Raw genomic sequence first — 14,051 nt, 5'->3', positions numbered from 1 at the left:
CAGAGTCTCACTGCTCACATTATGGTCAAAATCTATAGGAATGGAAGATTAATCTTGCAAAAATGCTGTTTACATTTTGACCAGTCTTGTCAGTGGTTGTAGGTGGGCTCTTCCTTCTATTGAGGTCAAATCGATTTCCACTTCTCCCTAGTACTCACTCTGTCCTCCTGTCACATCTCTCGTGTTTGCTGTTGGATGTCTTTAGGGCCTAACTCAAGTCCTCCCAGGCTCAGGGCTTGTGAAGACGTGCTTATTTATGTGAATGGTTACCTATGGCCTGCCTTCCTTGGGTGATCCTTCCCTGAAACCTTCTGCACGTCCTTCTCCTCTCCCAGGTGAGACTGGCTGCCATTCAACTTAGAGGGGCTGCTCTTAGGAGGAAGAGCAGGATCTGAGAATAAAGCCTTGCTTGTGTTTTACCTCATTTAGCAAGTTACTTTCTCAGTAGCCTGGAGAGAGACAGAAGCTCTAGTATAGAGGAAAGAAAGTTTCTGTGCTCCCTTGGAACCGGCCACCTGGCTCTCAGCCGGGCCATCTCCATCACTACCAAGGAGCAAGGTGGCAATTCAGGTTTAAGAACAGGTATTTCAGGGGATTTGTCTGTGCCTGCTAAATGTGCCTTGAGACAGGGTGATAGGACATGAGATTCTTCATGGATTTTAGAAAATCAGGAAATGGAGCAGGGTGGGGGCTTTGGGACTGAGGTCAGGGACAGCAGGTAAAGTCAGAGGACTTTGCAATCTCCAGATGGGTGTGGGGATCCAGCATTTACTATGCAGCCTTTGTTTGGTGTGAGGGTGAGCTTAGCTTAATGGTAGGAGACCAAAAGGGTGGTGGTGTGCAGGAATGCAGGACCTGACTGTCCTTGTAGGCAAGTCATCTACCATTCTTGGATTTCACTTTCCTCACCTGTGGTCTGGTATGATGAAACACAGCCTGCCATACTGGGTATTTGGCAAGACTGAATTAAATAACTCAAGCACCTAACATTTCTTTTGCTCAAAAAGTGCTGAACCAGAAACTCTGCAAGTTGGGCAAGTTTGATCAGAAATGATCATATTTTAAGACCTCAGTGTTCAGGAGGTATTATTCTGGTTTCTATCTTTTCTCAATGTATGAGTCCTTTTTTCCCCCCTTTAATTTAGTGTTCCAGTAACATATAACCCAGATCATCAGTTTTCTTATGTGTAACACGGGAATAAAAATATCAGCTCTCCCTACCTCAGAGGATACTTGGGAGGTTAAGATATGATGATGAATATGACCATACTTAAAGCTTCATGGAAATTCAGGAAATGGTAGTGGTAATACTGTGGTTGATAACTTTTTTTGGCAAGGAGGACAGCATCTATATTAGGGAAGAAAGGTTAGGGAGCTGCCTCTAGATCTGATCGAATGACAGCTATATTTTTATCCACTTAAAAAAATCTGTTTTTTAATGTTAGAATGTAAACCTCATCTTAGTGTCTAAACCTTTCAGGTCAGGATTCATTTACCCAAAACTCTGGACTTATTTAAGCTGATACATGTTGGGTATGGGGAGCCCAGGAGTACCTCTCAAGGTCATGCAATGTATATGAAGTGGTTGCTGGATGCTGGATGCTACTGCTCCAGGCATAGAGAAGATTCGCTTTTTGTACATATCAGAGATTCTCCTGGCTGACCTTGGATTAGGATCAAAGGCTTTTTGGGGGTGCTGCTGAGTGCTACACAGGTGTTGTCATTCAGAGCTTTGGTTCTGGGCACAACTGAAGGAGGGGGAGGTGTAGAGGGAGAGAGGGAGTAGCAGTGGATGATGGTGCTGTTTTTTTTTTTTTTTTTTTTATGCTTTGTCTTTAGGGATTTCGGGTCATAGCCAGGAACCTGTCAGCCCTGTAGACTCCTGAGGAAAGGGGACAGCAGGTTATCATGCAAAGAGCATCTAATCTAGAAATAGAAGACCAGAATTTATGTCCCAGTCTTATCATTTATTGATGAATTTATCTTAAGTCACTTAACCTCTCTGAGCCATTTCCTCATTGATAAAATGGGGGGTCGATGGTGGTTAATAGCTAAGACGTATAAGGAAAGGTTATAGAGTCCTTGAGAGGTAACAGTGGATGGTGGTATCGTTGCTTTGTTGTTATTCTCATTATGAGCAGGGCATTTTTTTTTTCCTCCAGGTGGAAATGAGGCAGGCTTAGAATTTGTGTTTTCAAGATTCCCTGGTGAATGGAAGTGACTCTCTAAAAGGAGCTGGGTATTAGAGAAAAGAGAAAGAAAGAAAGAAAAAAAGAAGCTGGGTATAAATAAAGCCAACCCCTTGGACATGGTGCAGAGATTTCTGGACCAGATGTTGCCAGGCCCTGCTTTTCATCCTTATCTAGATGCCTATGCCTTAACTCTGCTTTCTTGTGAAGACCAGGCTGCTGTCTGCCAGATGGAGTCCTGGGATTCCAAGGGCTTGCTTCAAACCTGGAGCTGGGGATTTGGAAGCTAGAGTGGTTGGGAGGGGGTGAAAGGGTGATGGGGGTGGTGCACAATCACAGAACCATCAGCAACCTGGTCTGATGGCTCTGACGGCTTCACATGTGGCTTATTAGCAGTCAGGCTGCTCCAAACTCAATGCCAGCTCACCCCAGACACCAGAACACAGGACACTCTGGCCAGGCCCCAGGGCAAGTAAGATAAACTTAGTAGATATAGAGAGTTTTTTCTTTTTTAACCTTTGTTACTATGCTCATTAAACATACTAATCTCTGGGAGTAGCCCCATGCTCAGTTTGGAGATGGGCTAATACTTTAGCAAAATGAGATGATATATTGACTCTGACAGTGAAAGCATGTTAGCCATCTGTAGTAGGAGCCTTAGAAATGAGTATGCCCTTTGATTAAGTAATTTTACCTTTGGGACCTTAACCCAAGGAAATAATTTGAATTGCGGGAGCAGTCTGTACTAAAAGATGTATAGTGCACCCAAAAATGTCCAGCATTAGAAGAATGTAAATCTTTCTAGAATCTAAGCAAGGGGAAAGAACTTTTTGTTCATTCTGTATCTCTAGCATCTAAAGTAGGACCTGGCACACTGAATGGCCAATGAATGTTTTTTAAATAGTTGCAGTTTTATCCATAGGATAAAACGATTACAAGTTTCACTGGCTATCTGGAAATAGAGCATTCCAGTGAAACTTGTAAGACAGAATGATGTAAGGAAACAGCGATGACCATAATTTATATGGAAAAAATTTGGAGCATGCCAAGAACCCCCAAAATAACCTCTTAGGCTTTTCTGATTAATCTTAGGACATGTTTTGTTAATAGATGCACAAAATAAATCGAGATGAAACACAGTTGCTCACAGACCCAGTTCAAAGCTAAGACAGCTTGATGCTGAGATGCTGGTGTAGTTCCCAGGTAGGGAGCTTGGCGGTGCCACTCACTGCTCCGGAGTGCACTGCCTCTAAGAGGACTCCCTAGGATGCAAATGCTTTTCAACCTTTTTTTTTTGTAAAAGTGAAAATTCTCTTCACATTTCTTTCAGTTAGTGAAAACAGGTGCTAGTGTAGGTCTTTCCTAAAAATGTAGCGGCTTAACTTGAACTTCCAAAAGGTGGGAGACACCTGGATTCAGCTATTGCAAATGAAGAAGTCTTAGAGACAGGAAATTTTCCATGTGAATAGGATGTGAAAAAGGCAGGAGACAGATTTATAAATGCAGGAAAATCATAATTTTTTAGTAGAAGGAAATAAAAACTAGGGAAGGAGAAGATACTCAGGTATAGGTGGTGAGATCATGGGTGACATTTTTTCTTCTTATATTTTCAAAAATTTCTAAAAGAACTAATTTTTGAATGGGGAAAACACTTTAATATAAATCATACTCTTGGGGAAAAAAGGACATTAAGTTTGTTTATTCCTCAAGCAAACCAGCAGCCTCCAGAGCCTTCTCCTCCTTCCTTTCAAAGAACCCAGGCATGCAGCCTTTGTGAATACACAAAACACCTACACACTTTGGTTGTGTCTGTCAGCTTGGCCTGGAAGCTGATCCCTCCTAACTTCAAAAGGGTGATAGAAACTCCACGGTGTTGAAATTGTGCAGGTCATGTTGCAGAGACATGCCCATACATTTACATCCCATCATTGAAGTGAAGGCATATTGTAGTAGGGAGAAGAATTTTAAGAAGATAGATTTTTCTGGGTGGGTGGTTAATTCTTGGAATTCTTTCCCTGGTTCATGGTTTTGGGAAGCTGTTGAAAGTGCTGTCTGCTTTCCTTCATTCTTGTTTTAGCTCGTGCCATCTTAAGGTAGCTTGTTATTGAGCCATTGGGTTTGTTGGAGTAAGTACTTCATGGAATGTCTCTCTCAGATGCAGTGGTCTCTTGCAGCCATTCTTTCCTAGAATTAAAATCCTTTCATCTTAGGTTGGCTGTGGCACCTGAGCTGAAAGTTCTTGTTTTTTTAAATGCAGCTGGGGCCTGACAGATTAAATGTGTCTCCGAAGAAAGGCCCACTCTCTCACTCTGGGAGGAATCTGTGATGATCAGGGGTCCTCAGACATTACTGACCTGTTGTTGTGTCTGCAAGCCTTTCCATTCACATGACTTCTCATTCATTATCTCTCTCTCTTTCTCTTTAGCCATAACCAACAGACCACAGCATTCAGGCATCCTGTGAGTGGGCAGTTTTCTCCGGAAAATAGTGAATTTATTCTTCAAGAAGAGTAAGTACTTCTGTATATTCTCCTTTTCCAAGCAGAGTTTTGGAGCTTAAAGGCATTTGGTCACAACAAAGCTTGTTAGACTGTTTTCTCTCCCAGATAGAGAGACTTGGAGTGGGTTGGTTGATCCAAAGTGGAATGCAAGAATTTTGTTTTTCAATCTCTGGACTTCTCTCAGTGGGAAGATGTGGAAGTGTGGAGATGATACAGGTTTGTGCTGTGATTGATACTGTCAGAGCCTCTTACAAACTCCTTTTCCCCTGAATGAAACTCCCCCTCCGTGGCCCCCAGTATCATCTAACACACTAGCTGTGCTCTAAGAGGACCCACTCATTTGGAGTGAAAGTGCCTTAAATACAGTCTCACACCAAGCTGAACCAGCCTTCCTCAAGTTAAGAGTCCAAGCCCAGGGCTTTGAAGGGAGGAGGGCTGTGGCGCCCATTGTCCCTGAACATCTGGAGTTCTTTCTACTTGTTTTTACCAATGTGGGGACTTTCTTGCTCCTCATTCCTATTTCAGCAGAGCCCCTGGGCTGCTAAGACTAAGTTATACCACCTAGGGCTTGTCTACTTAAAAATGCAGGTACAGCCCAAGCAGGGTGTGGTGTTCTGCAGGAATGAAGGCAGAGAAGTGTATGCAAGTGGCTCTGTTTCTTTCTGCTCATCTGAGACAGTTCTGTTTAAGAAAATAATTCTGTTTGAGACATTAATAGAGACGTTGGCTTTTTCTCCCCCTTCATATCATTCTTAGACCATCTAGACCAAATATCTGAAAATAATCAATATTTATATTTTCACAGCATTTCCCTCCCTAATGCACTTTAAATTTTCTATTATGGAAAATTTCAAACCTGTACAAAAGGAGAAAGATAAGGCAATAAGTCTAATGTATTCATCTCCCATCTTCAACAATTTCTAAAACATGGATGATTTTATTTCACCTATAGCTTCCCTCTCACCACATAGATTATTTTGAAGCAAATTCCAAACGTCATTTTGTTCCTACAGTATTTTCACCTTAGAATCATTATTATCTTACAAAACTTTTAAAACTGGAAATCTATAATTATGACACTAACATTCCTTGCATGTTTTTTTCTGTGCTGGGGGTTTTTACGTGCATATCTCATTTAACACGACAATCCCAAGAAGCAGACCATCACCATTTCAGAGATGAAGATATTGAGACTCAAAGAAGTAAGGTCACTTGCTCAAAGTTGCATGGCTAGAAGTAGAAAAAGCCAAGATATCCCCCTGCTTGATCTCTTCAGGCAGGGGTAACCCTTGCCCCTAGTCAGAGGCTACTTGCTAAATTATTTTTGATGTGGTGGTCCCATGGGTCATGATGCCAGACTAGGGTTGGGGTCTGACTTTGAAAGCATTAGTACTATTAGAAAGTGGATGGAAGGTAAAGATTGTTTTGTCTTCTACATAGAGACAGAACTGCTATGTAAAGACAGAGCCAGAATGTGGATTCTCTACATTCCAACTTGAAATGAGCTTGTTTATAGAATCCTGAAGGTCAGAAGCTCTTGGGAGGTCAGCGAGTTCAGCCCCCTTCCTTACACATCCTAAAGACATGGCTGCCTGTCATTTATAAAGGTCTGGGTAGAGAATCCATTAGAACACCTATCTTGGGAAGTTACCAACTTTAATAAAAGCTTCTAGAGAAATGTAGACTTCCCATCACTAAACACCATTGTCTTTACACACTTCCTTTCTCTCACTGTTAAGACTTTGTTCCTGGCCACTTCTGAGAAGACAGCCTCTTTTATCCTCCCAAAATATCTTTGTAGGTAATCTCAATACCATCCAGTGTCCAAGAAAAAGATATTCCTTTATTTTTTCAAGGGTCACTTTTCCCCCTCTACATTTTCTGGATGTCATAAGGACTGCTTGCTTGTCTCCGGTGGTGGGTGCAATGTCTGGGTGACCAGAAATTCCTTGAAGCAGGCGGGATGTGCTTTAGGCATTGAGAGGAAGGGAAGATTCCTATGAGCTGATGTGGTGATCCCTGCATTCACTCATTAAGTATTAAGTGCCTATATTGTGTCAGGGGCTGTGTTGCACCCTGCAGTGACAGCAGCAAGCAAGACGAATGTAGTCCTGTCTGTGAAAAGCTTATAGTTGAGTAGAGAAGATAAATAAACAAGAGCTCACAAATGGGATAAATGTTCTTGGTAAAAAACAAAAACAAAAACATAGGGTTCAATGGGAGTTGATAAAAGAGAGTTCTAACCTGGCTTAGGGAATCAAGGGATGCCTCTCTGTCCTGGGAAAGGATGTTGTTTAAATTGAGATCTGTCTAGTCAAAGTGTCCCAATCTGGGCAAAGGTCTAGAGGGGAAAGAGGGTAGAGCATGGGGGATCTATACCAGTTGAGTCAGAATGAAAAATGAGGCACACCAGATGGACTCTGGAGATATTTGGGAGGTAGAATTGACAGGACTAGGTGATTGATTGGCTGTGATGGGGATGAAAGAGAGGGAAGACTTTCTTGAAGTGTCTGGCTCTAAATTGGAGGAAGGGGGGATTTAGATAAGTGAAGATAAGTGCACGTGTGTGCGTGGGTTGTAGCTGAGAGAAGTGTGACCAGCCTTGGTGGGGTCAGAGAGCAAGAGGGACTGACTTACGGAGGAGGTTTGTGAAGGGGGGAGTAAGGAGATAAGGTTGGAAAGGGAGATACAGCCAGTTATCTAAATTGCTTCCTCCTGAAATACACCCAGATTTACCCCTGGTGGAGCTCTGGATGGTGAGTGAGGCATGATTTCACCTCATAGAAACCCAGTTTTAAAAAATGTGCCAACAAGTACTTGGTTTGTTCCTTTAGAGGAGCTTAATTTTTTTGTGTAGTGTGTTACATGGTGAGGAAAAAAGACTGAGATGGCCATTCCTGTGTCCTTTACACATCAGTTCTCAGGTTAATGTGGTGAGTGAGAAACTCGCTCTTTTCTTTTTCTTCTCTAAGGAGTATCTTTTAAGACCACATTGACTTCTCTTGCTAGAGCCTCCACTCTAGGTTCTTGAAGTGAATAGTTCGATAGCAGTGGTCTTCAGGGTGGTCTCTGAACCAGCATCACCTGGGAGTCTGTTAGAGATGCAATTCTTTTTTTAAAAACATTATTTTAAAAAGATTTTATTTATTTATTCATGAGAGAGACAGAGAGAGAGAGAGGGTGGGGGTGGGGTAGAGACATAGGTGAGGGAGAAGCAGGCTCCATTCAGGAAGCCTGATGTGAGACTCAATCCCGGAACTCTGGGATCAGGCCCCGAGCCAAAGGCAGACACTCAACCGCTGAGCCACCCAGGCATCCCCCTAGAGATGCAATTCTTGAGCCCCACCCCAGACTTACTAAATCAGCCACTCTGGAGGTATAACCTGTATTTTAACAAGCCTTCGGGTGGTTCTAATTCAGGTAAAATAACAACCACTGATTTAGACAACTTGCTGTTTTCATCCCTCTTAAATTACTCCTAGATTCTTCCTTTCATCCTTAAATCTTCTATAGATACCCATCATTCTCTGGGCTGTGGTGACAATCTTAGATGGATTTTAGTGGAATAATCTTGTGCTCCTTCTTGTGTGGGAAAAAACCCAAACCAGTCTCCATGGTGACTTCCTTTAGAGCATTGCTGTGTGAACAGATAATACATCTATCCCACTGTTGGCAGGTGGGGCTTACCTGAGCTGCTTGGTAGAACAGGTGCATGCCTACCAAAAGACTTCCCACCTTACAGATTGGAAGCATGGGGAAGAGAAATAATGTGAAAGCTATGATCAGTGGGTCCAGAGGACATGAGCTCTGAGTATTCTAGTTTCTGTGTCAGTAATACAGAATCAGCCAGGATAGGCTAGGGTCTGCCGTGGTAACAACAACAAATGAAATCTCAGTGAAATAAAAAAATTAAGTTTGTTTTTCACTTAAAAAGATTTATTTATTTTTTAAAATTTACTTATTTGAAAGACAGAGTGCACAGAGAAGGGCAGGGTAAGGGAGAGAAGCAGACTCTGCTAAGCGCGGAGCCTAATTTGGGGCTGGACCCTAAGATCATGACTTGAGCCAAAATCAAGAGTTAGATGCTTGATCAACTGAGCCACCCAGGTGCCTCTATTTCTGCCTTTTGCTCCATGACCATCACAGGTCACCTCAGGGATTCTGCTTTGTCATTTTTATTGAGGGATGGTCCATCTCTGTGCTTCCATGATTGCCATAGCTAAGACCAAGGGAACTTGGTGAATAAACCAAGTCATATGACTTTCCCTAACTTCATGGGGCCAGGGAAGTGCATTTCTACTATGCACCTGGGAAGACCATCCAAAATATTTGTTGGCCGGTACTAATGACTATACTTAATAATCCACAGTCCTGATTTATTAAGGGAAGTAGGACTTTTTTTTTTATTTTTAAAGATTTTATTTATTTATTCATGAAAGACAGAGACGTAGGCAGAGGGATAAGCAGGCTCCCTGTGGAGACCTGGGGGATTTGGTCCCAGGACCCTGGGATCATGGCCTGAGCCAAAGGCAGATGCGCAACCACTGAGCCACTCAGGTGCCCTGGGAAGTAGGATCTTTTGAGTCTATCACTGACAAGCATCTTCTGCTGCATGATTAGAGGGTTTGATTTCTCATTTCACCTTTTCTGTTACATTATCTAGTTTTTTGACGAAATTATCAATACAGGTGGATATCAGTCAACATGTTCTACAGTCTTGTTTCCCACGGGACACTTCTGTATACCCAAGCCAACAGGCCTATGAGACTCCCACTTGCAAGAGTTAATATAAGTTCAGGCTGCATTAGTAAAAATCCAATATATGGAGAAAGGAGGACAATAGTTCTGGTATATCATGGTGTGTGTGGACCACTTCATTCATTCCAAGTTTATGGAGCATCAAGGACATGCTAAGCCCCAAACACTTTGATGTGGGTACTAAGTTTGAAGAGGGATATTGAGCAATTGAGATTGCTCATTGGCTTGTGATCTTTCATGTTTAGTCTGCAGGAGAGAAGATGAAGGAGGATGTGCTATAAGTCTTTGAGAAGGATTGGCAGGTGGGAGTGGGAGTGGGGTACATTTATTGTATGGCTGCCAAGGCAAGCAGTGAGGAAGAGTTCTAGGCAGGCAAATTTTAGCTCAGTTCATAATTTTCTGGGAAAACAATTTCCCGACATCCCTTGTTTCAGGATCTAGAATTTCAACTTTAACATTAAATGAAGTAATCTACCTCCTAGATTAAAAGTTGGCTTTTTCCATTAATAATGTTATTATTTTTATAGTGAACACTTAGAGCCCCTACTATGTATTACTGGGTATTTTTCTAAGTGGTTTATACTTATTAATTTCTACAACCATCTTATGAGGAAGATGCCTATATAGTCCTGGATACTGAGGCCCAGAGAGGTTAAGAGTCTTGCCAAAAGCCACACAGCTTGTAAGTGGCAATTAGGATTTGAATTGAGATAGTCGGGCCCCAGATGCTGTACCTCCAACCACTCCAGTACTGTCTCACGTTAGAGTGGTCTTAAGGAGACAATCTTCTTCCTTGGCTGTCCTTAAATGTTAATGTGCCAACTAAGCAGGCTAGAGATGTTGATTCTATCTGCAGTAATGAAATTCGATCTAATAACTTCATCCTTGCATGAAAGATGCCAAGTCTCCTTAGTAGTCTTTTCTCCAGAAGATATTCTCAGGCTTTTCTACAGAGCTTCATTTCCAGTGACTGATATTTGAGTTCCTCCTCTTCAGCCTCTTTCTGATTCCCCATGATGTTCTTGAACTGGGAGCTTGTAGTTTCCTTTGTGGCTTAACAGGCCACACATAGGGAGCCCTCCTGAAGAGATGACCCGGCACAAGGGACTTCCAGGCTGTGGTTCTGGTGGGAGGGAGGGGGGCTATGCACAGGAGCACTTTCTCCTCTGAGCCGGGCTGTCCAGGAAGCCGCTGACAGCCGCCTCCGCAGCTCTCTCGGAAGAGGAGAGAAGCATTCCGTAGCTGTGACGCCGGCAGCTGATTGACAGCAGGCTGTGTACACTGATCCCCAGGCTCTGTCAAGCATTTGATGTTGAGGTGGGGCCTACTTGAGAGAGAGTATGTGCTCTGGAAGTTCAGAAGCCTGCTGCTGTGCTCAGAAGCCAGCTGTAAGGCACCACAAATCTCCTAGATTCATAAACCTGGAGGAGACCCTTGCCTGGCTTGCCTCTCCTAGCATCCTCTTGAGGTTAGCTTAGTTCCTTCCATTGAAGTCTGAGTGGCCCCCTTTTTTCTCATTGGATTGTTTGGAAAAGAACTGTAAATTGGAATTGCCTGGAATGTTATGAATGGTGTTTGGAGGATACCCCTTAAAAAGATATCTTGCTGAAGGTAAGAATTACCTTCCTGACCTTTGACTTCAGGGGTTCATTTTGTAGTAGCAGAGCAGGACTCTCCAAGGCATATGCAGATTATAGGCCTTGGGGGTGGGCTATCTCCTGCTTCTAGGAGAGAGGGAGGCTGACTCCTGTTTCTCCTGCAGTTACAAGTTGGTAAAAATTTGCAGTGAGAGATGAAGAGCACAGGGTGGGGGTGGGGGGCGGGCGGGGGTACACTGCAGCTCTGTGCCTGGAGGATTCTGTCCTGTAGTTCATCTGCTGCACCCTGGACTGTGTGGCTGATATAACCAGCACCTTGTCTCTCCAGCCTGGCAGTCTGGGGCTAGCTTTGCCTGTTGCATTTGGTTGCCATGGCAGCAGAAAAATGAAGAAAAATGGAAACATCTGGCAAGCAGATGCAGAAACTTGACTGTTCAGTTTTCCTTCCTGGTCTAGGAGACAGCATTTGTGACAGTCACAGGTAGGGAAGAGGTGGTGCTGTTGTCTGCAGTTCATTCAAACCCCTGGGTGTTGACTTGGCATTGGCGTTGATGTCTCCAAGGACACTGGCATTGGAGATGCGACCATTGCCACGCGGCAGTCTGTGTGGGGTGAAGATGCTGCAGTAGTGGCTCTGCTGTGTGTGGAAGGGAAGCTGCTGCTTGCAAACAGTCATTTTATTTTTTTTCCTGTGACTTCTCCCTCTCCTCCTCCTCTTCAACCTCCCTGGTCTGGGAAGCACTGAGCTCTCCATTAGAAAGTGAGGGGAGTGGCTACCTGGTAAGCCTGGGAGAGCTGAGAGGCTAGAGGAGGGCTTGCAGATGGCTCCAGTTAGCATTGTAGCATCTCTGAAATAGCAAAGCAGAGGCGGAAGGAACAGGAGAGGTCAAGGTTTGGTTCTTCCCCAGCACAGACTGAGGCATGGGGCGTGGATAGGGGACAGTGGAAGAGACCGGTCCAAGGTCATATGACTGAGCACATAGGAGCATCTGAGTTCAGAGCAATGCTGAGATTGGGGGCAGGGAGCTCATGGGGCTCACTGGACTATTTTCATGCCAGGTGAGGGGTGCTCTTTGGGTGCTCTTTGGGCTGCTTTCCAGCTCCTGAGGGATGGGGTGGGGTGGGGCACTGGAGCCTTTATTCTAGAGAGGAGTTGGGGTGGGGGAGGAGCAGGAACACAGAAAGCCATAGTTGAGTAACAAGGCCACACTCGTTGAATGAAAACCCCTGTCAGACAGCCTCCTCCCAGGTATTGGGAGTATACAGTGAGCGTCGGCTGTCTGTCTGTCTCTTAGAGGAGGGGATGTGGAGGTGTCTGCCTGCTTGGGACAAGAACTTTCTTTTATTCCTGCTTTTCATTGTGCATTGCTTTTCCCAAACTCCTTAGGTGGTGAGTGTGAGCACTTTAAAAAATCTGGTTGTTATCGAGTGTGCCTCTTCTCATATACCCTCCTCCTATGATATTAATTCTGGATGAACTCTTGTGTAGAATCCTTGAGGAGAGAGCATGAATTTGGGGGCCTGTGTTTTCCAAGAATTGATAGGACACAAGCAACATCTAATAATGATGTCTTCTCAATAAGGGATTCCCAAGTCCCCATAGCTTTCTGTCCTCCTGTGGAAAGAATCTGAGCCTGGTCCCCCAGCCACAGGTTTATTACATTTCGAAGGAGCCCCACCAGACACGGCGCTTATAGGGGCATTTCTAGGAAATGATCGTTTATATGTTAGTTGTTTGGCATCTTGAACTTTCTGGAGAGAAGTGCCTTGGAAATAAAAATAGAGTGTACCTGAGATTTAAATTCTGGGGTCTCCACTTGTAATAGTCGTAACAATGCTTTTCATTTAGTGCAGTGCCATGGTTTTCAAAATGTCGTTTGAATCCACACAATCATCTTGTGAGGTGAGAGTAGTTTTCACCCACTTTGCAAAAATGTTGACTGAGGCCCAGAGAAATGTGATTTGTGAAGAAGTGGCTAAACTGCAGAGTTTTGTTGAGACCCAGTTATCCCGGGCTCCTGGTCTTTCCACCACCCTAGGATCCTCTTGGTTTGGGGCTGGGTCTTGGGGCTGAGAAGAGCAGGAAAAGCCTGCTTCTGTCACACCCTGGGACTTGCCATGAGATGGTGTCTCTGTGGCAAAACCCAGGTTTTGGAGTCCAGCTTCTGTCTCGGGCAAATTATTAATCTCAGTCTCAGTTTTCTCATTTACAAAATGGATACGGTAAAACCGGCGTTTTAGGGGTAAGTGAAACAATGAATGCTAAGTGCCTGGCACGCAGTAGGTGCTGGACAAGTCCTGCCCAGTCCCTCTGGTTGCTTGACCTTGTGTACTGACCCTAAGGGTTACTAATTCTTGGCTTGGTGACCTACCTATTAAGACAGTGATAGGGTAGGGTCTTGCTGTGATCCCACTTCAGCTTGCTTCTGTTCCTGATGTTGACCAAGAGGCAGCTGAGCATCCCATTAGCCAAACTCCTCTACATTCAGACCCAACTGAAAAAATGACTTCTGAATTTATAACCTCCCTCTTACTACCTCTGTCAATGTTATACGCATTTGCTCTTGGGTATGTAGGTAGCAGAAGCAGTTCCTTCTATAGAGGGGGAAATTGAGGGACAGAGAAAGTGATTTCCTGTCCAGGCTCACTTGACACATCCTTCAGGAAGTTTAGAGTAGGATGAAGTCACTTTCCTACTAGGCTTCTCCAGACTGATTTTTGTCTAGTCCTAACTTCTTTTGTTCATTTCAGCTGGGAGGCAGTTAAGTTAAAACTCTAGCTCACTGTTTTGAACTTCAGCCCACACCCCTCCAGCAAAATAATCAGCATTCATGTAGCCCAAGCCAAGGAAAGAGACGTCTTTGTTCAAATCATCCCACTGTACTTTGGGAATCCAGAAACCTGGCAAACAGGCTTTTAAGTTAATAGATTTTATTTAATGACACCAAGAGTCTGCCTTCCCATAGCGTGTGCAGGTGTTTTGGTGTCTCTCCTGGGAGTCTGTGA

General features: G+C 43.9%; 1 protein-coding gene across 20 annotated transcripts in view; it reads left to right on the top strand.

Annotated features, from left to right (window-relative positions):
- The window catches only part of PLEKHA7 (pleckstrin homology domain containing A7), a 219,632-nt gene that overhangs the window by 124,616 nt on the left and 80,965 nt on the right, over positions 1-14,051 (top strand). For all 20 annotated transcript variants that reach the window (XR_007404730.1, XR_007404729.1, XM_049099106.1 and 17 more), the window contains one exon: positions 4,615-4,698. Coding sequence is in view for 16 of the 20 variants with exons in the window: in XM_049099106.1 (XP_048955063.1) it covers positions 4,615-4,698 (84 nt within the window). In the remaining 4 variants the exon portion in view is untranslated. The remainder of the gene's footprint in view (positions 1-4,614; positions 4,699-14,051) is intronic.

Source organism: Canis lupus, chromosome 21, assembly GCF_003254725.2.
Source record: "Canis lupus dingo isolate Sandy chromosome 21, ASM325472v2, whole genome shotgun sequence".
Lineage (NCBI taxonomy): Eukaryota > Metazoa > Chordata > Mammalia > Carnivora > Canidae > Canis > Canis lupus.
Note: the sequence above shows the minus strand (reverse complement) of the source record. Positions and strands in the feature narration are given on the sequence as shown.